Here is a 15403-nt window from a genome sequence, read left to right as displayed (position 1 = left end):
TAAAGAGGATACATGAATCCTAAGGTGGTACACAAGACTCTGTATGATCTAGAACCTGCTAAATCTCTGCCTTATTTTTTTCCCCACTCTTTGCTTCACAATTTATATTTCCGTCTCTCTACTTTAAAAAACTCCTTGGCTGGTTCCTTTTCCCTTGTTACCACTGCTCAAATGCAGAGAATTCCTCAGAATTCAATTTTTAGCCCTTTTTCTGAATCTTACTCCATGTCCATATTTTCATGAATTTCTTAAGTACTGATAAATCTCAAAGATGTATGGCCTTTTCCTTCCTGGAAACATTACTACAGAGGAACAATAAATAAATCAGAATGAATGTGTCTGTCCTACAATAAACCCATCGTCTCCCTCTACCAGTCTCATCCGTTTGCTTGACTCCTGATGGTTCATGGCATTATTATCCATTTAGATTGCCAAATTAGAAACCAAAGTAATTTTTACTTCTCCTTCTCTTTGATCCTTTCCTCTTGAAGTTCTAACTCACTTTCTCTCTCCTAACCATCAGCTTCGGGCTCATACCTTCATCAACTTCCTTAAACGTATTATGATAGTAAAATAGGCCAGGCTACACTCAAACTTTCCCCATTCCAGACCCTCCTTGCCTCTTCCAAGTTATCTGACTATAACGGACATGAGCATATCACTCCTCTATTTGAAAATCTTCAATGACTCTACACTGATTACAAGATAAGCCCAAATTCCTTAAAACAGCATTCAAAACCCTGAAACTTAACTCCCCAGCAAACGTGTTGGTTTATTAACCACCTGTATTCTCCACACCCTCCATGTGTTCTCTTGATTCCTTATTATTGCTCCTCATGTACCTGAAATGACCTTTTCAACTTGACAAAATCCTTCTTATCCTAGTTGTATGACTTTAGACAAATTACTTAACTATCTGTTTTCTTTTTACCTTGTTTGTAAGATGGAGATAATTATAGTAACCAATCGCATAGGATTTTTTATAAGGAATAAATGAGTAAACATATGAAAAGTACTTAAAACAGTGCCTGGCACACTTTAAAACCCTTAATAAATGCCAACTATTAACATAATCATCTTCTTCACTTCTATCACCACTTCCACCACCATCTCCTTATAATGCTTATTTCAAATGTGACTTCCTCAGTGAAGCTTTCTGGTTGCCAGAGAGAATATGTGCTTTCATAATTCTAGCATTTTGGTCATTCCTCTGTTTTACTTTTCTTTTCTTGTTTGTTTGCACACATATTGTGTGCTTATGTGATCATGGTATGAAAGAGCATAGGCTTTGGACTTGGTTTCAATTCTCAGCCATGGCTTTTATTCACTGTATAACCTTAGTTAGGTTATTTTACTTGACTAAGTTTCAGTCTCCTTACTTGTAAAATAAGAGAACAAAACTTATCTCATAAGGGTGCTGGTAAGATAAAAGGAGATTATAGAAACAGATTTAGTATAGCAAGTAACTGACAAAAGTTCATTCACTCTTTTTACCTGCTACTAATGTTGAGGTCTTAGAGAGCAGGGCCTCTATGTCTTCTTCATCTCTGTGCCTATAATTCTCTGTGCAATTCTGGCTTAAGTGGAACAACCTGTGTTTGTTAAACTCAATAAATATACTTATAACTACAGTACTTCATCACTTTAATACCTCTAGCTTTCAAATAAACAAGACCAATAGGATGGAAGCTTTTATTTGCCTATAATCAATTCCATAATGTCCTAGGGGAAATGTCTTGATGGAAATATCAGATATTTTGCTTATTTGCCTTTTAATTTTGGCTTTCAGAAAGCTTATGACTAAATTTAGCATTCAATAACAACAAATACATTTATAAAAAGAATTTCACCTCCTCCCCCTTTCTTTTAAGATATTTATTATCTTATGTCTGTTGCTAAGTCACTTTTACATCCATTTTGAAAACAGGACAGTATATAACTAAACAGTTTTCACTTAATTTTTATGACAGTTCAGGCTAACACTTCACAAATAAAAAGTTACTTTAGTTGCCTTTAAAAGATACCCTCCTAAGAACTTAAAGTCCTAAAATTAACTAGCAAAACGTGTAGTTCAATATTTATACAGGAACTATACATTGCCTCTTGAGAAATGTTAGCAAAGATGCATTTTCTTCATCCCAATGATAAATCACACATAATTCTGACACCCACATACATACATATTATGTGTGTGTGTGTATAAACAAAGATAGGATTATAAAAACAAACATACAACAAATCAGAAAGAGATCTTAGTTGGAACATCAGAAGCCAAATTAATGCTAGATCAACGCTAGAATCAGTTCTAAATTCACTGAAATTTATCTTTTTTTTTTTTTTTTTTGCGGTACGCGGGCCTCACACTGTTGTGGCCTCTCCCGTTGCGGAGCACAGGCTCCGGACGCACAGGCTCAGCGGTCATGGCTCACGGGCCCAGCCGCTCCGCGGCATGTGGAATCTTCCCGGACCGGGGCACGAACTCGTGTCCCCTGCATTGGCAGGCGGACCCTCAACCACTGCGCCACCAGGGAAGCCCTATCCATTGTTTTACTCTGTGGAAGAATTTAACTTTTAGCCTTGCTACATTCAGGAGAATTTTCAGACTGCCTGATAAAAAATTTGCCGGCATATATATAGTAATTACTTAACTAAATCTCATGTAATGGACAAATCATGTAAAGATGCCTTTGCATTTAAAACTATACTTGAGTGCTCGCTTCAGCAGCACATATACTAAAATTGGAACGATACAGAGAAGATTAGCATGGCCCCTGCACAAGGGTGACATGCAAATTCGTGAAGTATTCCATATTTTTACGAAGTGAGAGAGTGGCATAGACATATATACAATACCAAATGTAAAACAGACAGCGAGTGGGAAGCAGCCACATAGCACAGGGAGATCAGCTTGGTGCTTTGTGACCACCTAGAGGGGTGGGATAGGGAGGGTGGGAGGGAGACGCAAGAGGGAGGAGATATGGGGACATATGTATAGCTGATTCACTTTGTTATAAAGCAGAAATTAACACACCACTGTAAAGCAATTATACTCCAATAAAGATGTTAAAAAAATAAAAATAAAAGTATACTTGATATCCTTCAATACTGTATCTCAAAAGGTTGTAGCATGGGCGTTCGTGTGGTTTCATAGAAAGTAAACACGATCTGTCATCAGAAGATCTCAGTTTTAAATACCGACTGTGACCCTTACAAGCTCTGCAACTTTGGATAAGTCACTTAATGTTTCCCTGAGGCCCAGTTTCTTACTCTGTAAAATGGGGACAACAGCATCTAGCCTACCTATTTTAAGAATCAAATGAGATTTTAAAAAAATAGGAAGAAGCTTTATAAAGCTTTCACCACTTTATAAATATTAATACTTTAAAACACTATTATGATACAAATAACTAAATTAACTACATATGTGATCATTTCTCTAAAGTTAGCATTTTTGCTATCTGAATGATATAAGATACAAACTTAATTTAACTTTAATCCTGTTTCTGAAAACCACATACATTGTGAAAGCTTGACAAGTTAATAAGATATATGCTGACACCTATTAAAAGCGTAAGAATAAATAACCCTTTAAAAAATAATAATAAAAACGCTTTCAGTCCCATCCAGAGCAAAATCCCAAATCTAAGCTTCTGCTTTACTTACGTTTATGTCCGTATGGTATATGAGGACACATAATGCTGGCAAAATCTGAGGAAAGAAGACAAACAATAAATAATACTAGACTTGATGAAGACATCTTTGTAAAAATGAATAACTGTGATTAAAAAAAGCAGTAAATACTATTTGCAGGGCAAGAAAAACAACATTAAGTTTGTTTGAATCTCTATTAGGAAAATAAAAATATGATAAATTCAATCTGAAAAACCAAAAAAATATTTCAGATGTCTAATTGAAATATTCAATTAAGTCTGGCAGAGATTAATGTACCTTAAAGGAAAAACATTTGTTTTCAATAACCTTCTTCATGACATATGTCAACTGGAAAGAATGGAGATGCAAGTATGTAGTATAGCTATTTTAAGAATCCACCTTCCAATGCAGGGGACGTGGGTTCGATCCTTGGTCAAGGAACTAAGATCCCACATGCCACAGGGCAACTAAGCCCGCACGCTGCAACTACTGAGCCCGTGTGCCACAACTACAGAGCCCACGTGCTGCAACGAAGAGCCCGCATGCCACAACTAAGACCTGACACAGCCATAAATAAATAAAATATTAAAAAGAAAAACTAGTGCATTATTTAAAAAAATTAAAAAGCTATTCTTAAAACTGCTGTCATTGTCTCACTTACCTGCTTAAAGTAAAAATAAGATTTTATTTAGCTACTTGAGTCAAATTAAAGTTTTCAACCTCAGATTTAGTCAAGAAAATTATGACCAGTATAAAGTATAAAGTTTGTTGAATTCAGGCATTACAGATCTTCTTTTAAACCTGGGAGGGAGGGGGCAGTAGCAGGGAGAATCACTAAGTACCCCTTCCATAAGGGCAAGAGGTGGCAGAAGATTGTGAAGGATATCAATTATGAAGATTAAAGATTCACAGTCAACATTTCTCTGCACAGTCAAGTGATTAAAGGTTACATAGGATTTTTTAAAACTTAAAATACTCAGATCCATTTACAAATTATATGTAAATAGCAAAGATTTTACTTTGCTTTAATTAGCAGATTTAACACAAAGCATGCCACATATTAAGAGTATTATTTTGTCAGGAATCAAGGGAAATTTCAATTGGACTTAATGCAAATTCACTCAAGAACATTTGCATATAAGTAGACCAGTTTTATCTGTAGCAATCCCTTATTTTTTTAGTGTTAACCAACAATGCAATGTAGTAATAAAACTGAGATTTTTTCTTCTTTTGTATTTTTCTGCTTGAATTAGGGAGGACTGACATTCACTCAGCTGCCATAGAGTCTCAACTTTTATTTCACAGGAGTCAAAATTAAGTATGATACGTTACTTAAATATCTCATACCTGCAATGAAATCAGTATATACATTATTTCATTCCCTGTGCATGAAAATCTAAGGCATAAACATAGGGAAAATATACCATCTGGCCTTTGCATTTCTTCATTTACCTCCTGAACTGTCTCCATAGGCGGTGGGGGATCCTTATTCCTGCAGAGATTGACAATGACCCATGTGACGTTCCGAAGGAAGGTGATGGGAATGGAGGGATTGATGAAGGACAGAAGAGGTTTGACAACTCCCAGTGATATGACATAATCTCTACATTGAGGACCATCACCTACAGAAATGAAAATTGTATTTAAAAAAAAAAATTACATTCAGGATGAGAAAGTCTGAAATGTATGCAATGGCTTATGTTGGGACACTGATGTTCTATGTTTCCTCACCATTAGTCAAGGGCATCAAGTGTTGCTATCTCTCCAGATTTTGATTGGGGAACACAAATTTAACCTACCAATCCTCATAGCAAATTGCATATCCATTTCAAAGAGGTACAATCTTAAGTTAGTATTTATGAAACAAGAAGGTAGTCAACCCACATTAAAATTAGAGGAAACATAGTGTGTAATGGCTATGCCAATGTAGGAGAAAAGTTAATTAAGATACTTAATTGGAGCCTTTTCAAACCTAGATTCAACTTACCTATAATGTTTCCCAAAGCCCATACTGCTTGTTCACAAACATTCTGATGTGGTGAATGGAGAAGTCTTAGAAAAAGAGGTACGGCATCTATAATAAAGAAAAACTAATATTTACACTGCAAAATGTTGAAGAGTCATAGATTTCAGCCTGTATACAGAGTGTGGCACACTATAGTTGCCCAGTGATAATTCACTGAATGAATAAATGTGGCAAATACCTTTACCCTAAATATAATAAATTTTAGTGTTTTCCCCTAGTAGTATTCAAGTAACAGACCTATTGACAGTGTCTAGAAGTTGCTATTATATTATTAATTAAAAGAAAACAACAGCATAAAATTTTTCCTATAATTCATTAAAAAAATTTCTACCCTGAACATGTAACCTTAGAATATAATACTTTAGTCAATATGATCCAATTGCTGACATGGGATTAACTAAAGAAATGATTATCCCCGTATCAGGCCTACCCTATATTTCAAGATAATTTATCATTATAATCCTTACTCTTTACATAACTTATGTGTTAACTCAAATTCCAAAACACTGGTATCATATTCATTACCTGTAGAAACTAAGCATAAGCTAGATCACTTTTTCTTAAATTTCAGTCAATTGTGCACTACCTCTAGGATTTTTAGCTGTATCTCTGTACTACCTGTATTATTTATTTAACATTTAAATTAAAACTGACTCACACTTTTAATAGCTTTATTGAGATATAATTTATATGCAATATAATTTATCTGTTTAAGTGTACAATTCAATGGTTTTAGTATTTATACAGAGTTGTGTTGTCATCACCACAATCTAATTTTACAACATTTCTATCACCCCCAAATCCCATACCCAGAGAAGTCCTACTACCCTCTCCCCAAGCCCTAAGCAACCATTTACTGTTTTCTCTCTCTACAGACTTTCCTTTTCTGGACATGTCACATAAATGAACTTGTATAATATGTAGTTTTTTTGTTTGGATTCTTTCATTTAGAATAATGTTTTTGAGGTTTGTCCATCTTATAGCATATATAAGTACTTCATTTTTTCTTATTGCTGAATAGTATTCAATGGTATACCACATTCTGTTTATCTACTCATCAGCTAATGGATACTGGGGTTATTTCCATTTGGGGGCTATTATGAATAATATGAGTAATGCTGCTGCAAACATTTCTGTACAAGTCTTTCTGTGCATACTGTTTCATATCTCTTGGTTCCATGTAGTAGGGGAACTGCTGGGCCATATGGTAACTCTATGATTAACCTTTTAATAAACTGTTTTCCAAAGAGGCTGCACTATTTTACATTCTCACCAGCAATGTATGAGGGTTTGAACTGACTCACATTTGTATTTTAACTAAGTTTATTCATCACTTCTGTAAATAGAATACCAGTATCAATCACCACACATAGAAGATAACCAAAAAATTAAAAATGAAAACAAAACACTGTTATTTAATTATACCTACTAGTCTCTATTGAAAGCCCTAGTCTAAAATCTGCTGTTCCCTTTTTGTTACATCTAACATCTACCTAGAAATCTTCTCTTTGACATTACTGAAATATCTAAAACAAAAGTGAAAGAAAATAGTATTCTCACTACTTGATTCAATGTAACTTATTGCTGTATCATTTACTACTTAGAATCACCTTAAGTACCACCTGAAGTCAGTTAAGTGTGCCACACTTTAAGACTACCTGGTGACATCCAGTTTTTTTCAAAGAGCTTTTGACAGTTTGGGTCAACATGCTAATAACAGTTAGTCCATCTTGAGGTAAGCAAAATTTAAAAAATATGTTACAAGCTAAAAGACATAAGTTACTCAGCACCTTGGAGACATTAGGAATAGAAAATTTAAACCCTATTATTAGGAGATGGTCTTGACCCAAAAAGATAAAACTCTTATTCACTTTTTAGTAACCACAATTAAAATTATTCATTGATAGATTAATGACAGCCATAGTAAAGATATCAACTATCATAAGTAACTTATAATATTCACAATTTTTAAATAAAACTGTCTTTACAATAAAACACCACTTCCTTCCCTTTAAAAAAAAAAAAAGGGTCCAGCAAGTAAGGAATTAAAATAACTAATTTACTTACTAGACTGTACAACAGCTTGAGTCTGTGCAGAAGTTCCTGATGCTATATTGGTTAATGCCCACGCAGCTTCAAACTGTAATGAAGGACTGTAAAAAACAATAAAAAATCTTTAGACACATAACTACTATTTACATTTATGACCTGCAGATTATATGGTTATCCTTTACCTTGTCCTTGAATTTTGTCTTATTATGTCCAACTGCCTGTTGGCTATCTCCACCTGAATGTCTCATTTGCTCTCAAAGTCAGTCAATATAAACTTACTTCTTTACGTCCATTGGTAGTTGCAACATTTTTTTTTTAATTTATTTATTTTTGGCTGCGTTGGGTCTTCGTTGTTGTGCAGTGCATGGGCTCTCTCTAGTTGCAGTGAGCGGGGGCTGCTCTTTGCTGTGGTGCGCAGGCTTCTCATTGCTGTGGCTTCTCTTGTTATGGAGCACAGGCTCTAGGTGCTCGGGCTTCAGCTGTTGTGGCACTCAGGCTCAGTAGTTGTGGCTCGCGGGCTCTAGAGTGCAGGCTCAGTAGTTGTGGTGCATGGGCTTAGTTGCTCCGCAGCATGTGGGATCTTCCAGGGCTCGAACCCGTGTCCCCTGCATTGGCAGGCGGACTCTTAACCACTGCACCACCAGGGAAGTCCGATAGTTGCAACTTTTAGTCAGTCATTATTTTCCTTGACTCCTTCCTCTCCCACAGACATCTAATCAATAGGGTCATGTCAATTTTACCTCTTAAATATTTCTTATATTTATAGCACCATCCCTAATATCACTATGTTAGCTGAAGCCCTCATCATCTCAGTTGAATCACTGCCACAACCTCTAGACAGGTCTTAAAGCTCTTATTCCACTACACCATCTGCTTTACATACCAGAGATATTACAAGGCTACATAATTTTGCTGAAAGGATTAGATCATTATAATTTGGAATGGTGATGGAAGACCTCACAAAGAAAGGGAAAACTGAACTAGATTTTCAAAGAGGGATAAAGAAAGAAAGGCAATGACAGCTGGAAATACAAATAAAAGTATCATGGGTGGGATGATCATGATGTGTACAGATGACTATGAAGGGATCAAGAGAGCTAAAGCCAAGAAGGTATGAAAAAATATAACATGGGATGAAACTGGAAGGGTAGGTTACCTAAGTTTGTGTGTGTGGTATGGGGAGTAGGACTCAAATCTCAGGCTTCAGAACTTGAAATTTATTCTACAGACATACTAAGTATAGAGTGTTACTGAAAAGTGAAGTAAAAAAAACACTGTTGGAGTCCATGCAGAACAGATAAAAAAGGTTCAAGGCCAATGTAGGAAAAATCTGGTAAGAAATTATCTACATTAAGTTAGGATAGATAGCTGAAAAACACACATTCTTTTAAATAGAATACCAAGGTAGGAGGGGGTGGTAGTGAGCAAAAACCGAGGGGAGCCAAAGGTTAGGGACTTAGGAGAAACTCTGTAAATATCAAAGAAAGAGAGTGAGGTTGTTAATATCAAAAGGGTAGAGAGATCCGAGAAGGAAAAGGTTTTAAGGAGAATAAATGTCAGCGATACAGAAAGTGGTGAGGTTAAAAAGATGGAACAGATGAGAAAATGAAGGAGCAGACAAGAACTACATGACGAACTTTGGCAAAAGGCAAGAAATAAGACGGTATCGAGGCTGAGGAGAAATAAAGGGATGATAAGATCAAAGATGATGAGACAGTTTATGTTGTCTCAGACTAGAAGAAGAAAGGGTTATTAAACTACGCTAGGTGGTTTGGCAAAATACTGACAATGAGGGCCTTAAATGAGAAAACATAAAGATGTAAAAAATACAATTACAAAGCTAGAGAAAGTCTTCTCAGATGTCATTTGAAAAAAAGAGAAGACAGAGAAAAAATAAATAATGAGTGCAATAAGTAAATAATAAATGAAAACGTATTATATGCTTGATATTGTATAGTGTTTTGTTTATATTATTTTCATTCCTCACAACCACCTAAATTTTATTGATGAGGTATCTGAGGCTCAAATGCTACTTGGGTTTTGGTCAGCAACAAACTCTGGATTTAAACCAAGGTCTGTTTGGCTCCAAAGTCTATGGGGCTTTTAGATTATGACACAATTTCCCATGACAAATTCATCAAGTCAGATCGAGACCACCGACTAGTGGTAGTTTTCTATTTTTACTTTGGGTGGTAGTTACACAGGTCTGCATACATTTTAGCATATTCTTCTGTATATATTCTGTATTTCACAGATACACCCACACAAATGAGCCCATGCCAAAGACCAAAAAGTAAAAAAAAAGGAGAGGAAGGAGAAGGAGGAGAAGAAGAAGAAAGAAAAGCAAATCAAGAACAAAAAGAGGGCCTTAAAAGTAGAGGTAAATAGAATTTTTGTTTAACAATTGAAATAAAACTTATTTTTACTTAAATAAATCTTGTTATAGAAAATATATATAACAGTATTAAAAAAGTGTTAAGGGCTTTTGGAGGGATGGTTGTGGCACATAATCAAAGCAGAAGGAAGTATTTTTAAATAATGCAAACCCTTAGTAGAAACATTTATATATCACCATTTTATCTAGTCACCTGAAAATCTCACAGACAACACTTAACAAAATATCTCAAGTCTAAACATCCCTTAAATGCAAAATTAGCCTTTGTTTTAATGTATTTTGGAGTTGAAACTTACATTCTCCCCACTTACCTCAAACTGATGAAGTTTAAGATATAGCACGCCGAGATCTCTCTAAACACTAACAGAAATGGGACCAGTACCTCAAAAGATACCAAGTGGTGTTTTTCCCTTTCTATTCTGGAAAATTATAATCTGCCCTCTTATTTTTAATTTACCACAAATAAAAACCATGATGATAGACAACTACTCATGGTTGGAGTTCTGTTAAAGACTTCTCAGAGTATCAGCAGATCAGCTGGAATATTCCCAGGGTAAGAAAGAGCTACTCAGTTCTGGAAGCCATTCATGTTGACTCAAGTCATGAGGTTAATCTATATATAGACTCATAAGGAAAGAGTGACTCAAACACTATTTGGGTTGTTTTAAAATATTACTTAAAAAAAACCAACTAACAAATAAAGACTAAATATTTGAGATAAGTTAGAATACACAATAAACAGACGCTAAAATTTTCCTAGAAAATATACACACACTTCATAAACTAAAAGGAGAAGAACTTTAGGTCTTCTGAGTATGATCACAGAATAAGAAAATTACATTAAAATACATGACAAATGACAAATATGATAAATGCAAAACCAAATGGAACCACTGGTTAAATAATAATCACAAATTTTCAGTTAGCTGAAAAAAGTGAACAGGGAGTTAAATCCATACTTACTTATCATCCCTTTCTAGACATTTCACTAGAATTGGTAAAATTCCAGATTTTATTAGGTCATCAATTGGTGGATTTCTGTCACTGGATAATAGTTTTCTAGAAAAAGAAATATAAGAAATTAACTGCTATAATTTTCAAACTATGAACAGAAATAACAATGTACTACTTCTAGACTATGAGCTAAGACACCCTAGGCATGACACCTAATTCTCTCTCTGGACAAATCAGTACTTACCTTGCAGCCTGGACAGCACTCAACTGGACCACTGGGTTATCACTTGTGGCATTCTACAACACCAAATGTAAATTTCAGAAATTAAAAAAAAATCAATTTCAAAATACTTCAAAATGAAAATATTAAATTAATAACATACCTGCAATATAGCTTCTAGTGTTACATTTTGCTTAAAAAGAAAAAAAGATAGTTCAGCAAAGAGTTTAATAGCAAAATTACATTTATTGAATAATCTACTTACTAAAGATAAGAGTTAATATACCTTAATTATCATTGTAAAACTGGTCTTAGATTGAGAATGAAGTTCTCTGGTTATTATAAAAATTATTTTTAAAACACCTTATAAGAACAAAGTAACTTACTGCTTTAAAATCAGCATCAACATCTGAATCTTCTAAACTTTCTTCTTGTGGAACATTTCTTTTTTTCAGTAAGTGTTCATCTCTTTTGTTCTGAAAGACAACCAATAAATAGCTAAGAAGTCATGAAGGCTGCTGTTAATGAAAAATCCACTAAAATTATTTCAACTTTATCAGGCAACTATGAAACAAACACAAAATCTCTACATAAGGATAATATGAATTAAATGTGTATACTGCAAACCCATGACAGGCCACATTCTGGATTTGATAACAAAATTAACTGCTTTAAAGGCCAGCATTCATACACAGACACCAAATTTATTAAGCACCAACTCTTTTGACCAATACTGTGCCTCCTAATCTGTAATGAAGATTTAAATTTTTAAATTTAAATTATTATCATAAAAGTCTAGCAAATATATTTCAACTAAGTATGCAAGCTTTCTTCAACTTCCTGCTAATGGTTGCCTGAAGCAATTTATTCAGAAGTCAGCTTAATGAAAAAGAGTTTACTTCTCAAATGTTAAGGTTTGTATGTTTGTTGGGAGTGGGGGGAATGGGAATTCATTAGCATAAATGCTATCTATTTGCTATAATCTCAGATTTTAACTCTTGTTATCTGGCTTTTCTGTTTTTTTTAATCATCTTAACCTTTTTCTTTTTTTTTCTGGCTGCACAGCACAGCATGTGGGATCTTAGTTCCCCAGTCAGGGATTGAACCTGTGCCCCCTGCTGTGGAAGCGCAGTGTTAACCATTGGACCGCCAGGGAAGTCCCCTATCTGGCTTTTGCAACAGCATGATACTTCTACATTTTATGGGATTTCAACTGTTTGTAATGGCAACCTGTGCCATTTTACATAATATATAGATTAAACCAAAATTTCCTCTAAGATTTTAGTTTGTCTATAGGATTAAGTCAAAATAAATTAGATAAAAGACTAAATGATATCTAAGATTCTTTTCAATTTAAAATTTCAAGACCTTCTAGTCTTCAAAACAATATTTACAGAAGTGTTTGATTACAATAGAAAGCTACTGATGAGATATTGAGGTTAAAATTCAGATCAAATAGGAAAATTAAAACTAGAAATAGACATCTGAAGCTTACTGGCTTATCTGCATGACATCTACTTGTGTGCTATGTACAAGTAAGCATGTTTAAACAGATGCTTATGTATATGTTAATCCTTAAGAGATTACCAACTTCAAATTATATCACAGCATACTTATTTAGTAACTACTCAAATAATTAATTCTACATTATTTAAAAATTAAGGCAACTCACAAATATGAAAATCCATGAATTCACATTTTATAGTCCCAAGTGGCTCCCCACAAAATACTTATTAATTTATAGAGGAAAAACTTGGCAGACAGCATCTTGACCAAGTGGCAAAGGTTATCATCAAGAGAAAAGGAAGAGGTCTTCCCTGGTGGCGCAGTAGTTAAGAATCCGCCTACCAATGCAGGGGACACGGGTTCAAGCCCTGGTCCGGGAAGATCCCACATGCCGCGGAGCAACTAAGCCCATGTGCCACAACTACTGAGCCTGCACTCTAGAGCCTGTGAGCTACAACTGCTAAGCCCGTGTTCTACAACTACTGAAGCCCATGCACCTAGAGCCCGTGTTCCACAACAAGAGAAGCCACTGCAACGAGAAGCCCGCGCACCACAACAAAGACCCAATGCAGCCAAACAATAAATAAATAAATAAATATATTTTTTAAAGGTGACAAAAAAAAAGAGTAAAGGAAGAATCTGTATAACACAGGGAACTCTACTCAATACCCTGTAATGGCCTATATGGGAAAGAATCTAAAAGAGTGGATATACGTGTATGTATATGTATAGCTGATTCACTTTGCTGTACCCCTGAAACTAACACAACATTGTAAATCAACTACACTCCAATAAAAATTAAAAAGAAAAAAATTTTCAAATACATTAAAAAAAAAAGAGTAAAGGAAAAATCAACATGGTATGCCTTCTGGTCTGATATACCAAGAAAACAATATCATCTTGGTGGTACTCCTGACCAAAATAATAACAATAATAGTTGTGGTAGTAGTAGTAATAACCACCACCTGAGAAAAGTCGAACAAACCCAAATCTGCCATTCTATTAAAAAGCCAGTCTGTACTCTTCAAATACACAGTCATAAAAGATAAAGACTAGGGCTTCCCTGGTGGCACAGTGGTTGAGAGTCCGCGTGCTGATGCAGGGGACACGGGTTCATGCCCCAGTCCGGGAAGATCCCACATGCCGCGGAGCGGCTGGGCCTGTGAGCCATGGCCGTTGAGCCTGCGCTCCGCAACGGGAGCGGCCACAACAGTGAGAGGCCCACGTACCGCAAAAAAAAAAAGATAAAGACTAAAGAACTGGATCGAACGAGACTTAAGAAACATGACAAGTAACTGCAATGTCTAATCCTGGACTGGATCTTTTTATAAAGGACATTATTGGGAAAAACTAGCAAACTATCAGTGGGGGCCTAAGGACTGGATAGTAGAAATTTATCTACGTGAACTTGACAAACACACTGTGGTTATGTTGAAAGGTGTATGAACTGATGTATTAATGATGTATTAAGGGTGTAAGGGGGCACCACACCACTATATATATATATATACATATATATACACATACACACACACACACACACACACACACACACACACACACACACACAGATCAGAGATAAAGTGAGAATAAGGCAAATATCGGAAAATACTAAGAATCAAGGAAGCTGGGTGCTGAGTGATGGGTGTACTTTTTTAAAAAAATTATTTATTTATTTTTGGCTGCGTTGGGTCTTTGTTGCTGTGTGCAGGCTTTCTCTAGTTGTGTCAAGCGGAGGCTACTCTTCATTGCAGTGGGTGGGCTTCTCATTGCAGTGGCTTCTCTTGTTGCGGAGCACAGGCTCTAGGCGCACGGGCTTCAGCAGCTGTAGCACACAGGCTCAATAGCTGTGGCGCACGGGCTTAGTTGCTCCGTGGCATGTGGGATCTTCCCAGACCAGGGCTCGAACCTGTATCCCCTGCACTGGCAGGCAGATTCTTAACCACTGCACCACCAGGGAAGTCCCTTAAATTCCTATTTTTTTATTCTCTACTTGCTATAAACTTCTCTTGTAAAGTTAACACTTCAACTGTATTGCACAGGTTCTGACATGTAGCATCTTCCTATTGTTCATATCTTGGTATTAACTAATTTCCATTAGGATTTCTTGATGCCCAAGGTATTTAGAAGTGCTTACTTTTTTCCCACAATTATGAGGTTTTTGTAACTATCTCATTCACTGATTTCTCATTTAATTGTTTTGTGATCAGAGAACGAAGTCTGAACAACACTGAAATTAGCTGACATTTACTTTATACCAGAGTTTCCCGAAGTTTCTCAGTCTATAGGCCTAAGTGTAAGCCAAAGGAAGTACCCCACAGTTTCCTTTATCAGGTGGTTAGGTCCAAACAACTTAATAGTAATTTTGGGGGAAAAACACAGAAGTTGAAAGAAAATAATTTTATTTCACTCAGACAAAATATGTGATTGAAAAAAACAGTGCAATCTAATGTTTAAATTGTGAGCTATTTCAAGATCTAATGATTCTGTGGTATCTGAAATGTTAAGTGTCACTGTGTTTCTCACAAAAATTTAGAATATCCCAAGGTATTCCTTTGATTCACTATGGAGCCCCATGGTACCTCACTGCACAGGGTAG

At 35.5% G+C, this 15403-nt stretch overlaps 1 protein-coding gene across 1 annotated transcript in view; it reads right to left on the bottom strand.

The window, feature by feature from the left end:
• KPNA3 (karyopherin subunit alpha 3) overlaps positions 1 to 15403 on the bottom strand; it is a 91380-nt gene that overhangs the window by 18160 nt on the left and 57817 nt on the right. The window contains exons 3-10 of the mRNA XM_082859642.1: positions 11685 to 11774; positions 11462 to 11491; positions 11323 to 11375; positions 11088 to 11183; positions 7745 to 7830; positions 5639 to 5725; positions 5104 to 5273; positions 3664 to 3708 (exon numbers count right to left, since the gene is read on the bottom strand). Of these exons, the coding sequence (XP_082715768.1) occupies positions 3664 to 3708; positions 5104 to 5273; positions 5639 to 5725; positions 7745 to 7830; positions 11088 to 11183; positions 11323 to 11375; positions 11462 to 11491; positions 11685 to 11774 (657 nt within the window). The remainder of the gene's footprint in view (positions 1 to 3663; positions 3709 to 5103; positions 5274 to 5638; positions 5726 to 7744; positions 7831 to 11087; positions 11184 to 11322; positions 11376 to 11461; positions 11492 to 11684; positions 11775 to 15403) is intronic.

The sequence above is a fragment of the Leucopleurus acutus genome (genome assembly GCF_964270905.1).
Source record: "Leucopleurus acutus genome assembly, chromosome: 18".
Lineage (NCBI taxonomy): Eukaryota > Metazoa > Chordata > Mammalia > Artiodactyla > Delphinidae > Leucopleurus > Leucopleurus acutus.
This window is presented reverse-complemented; position numbering and strand designations above follow the sequence as displayed.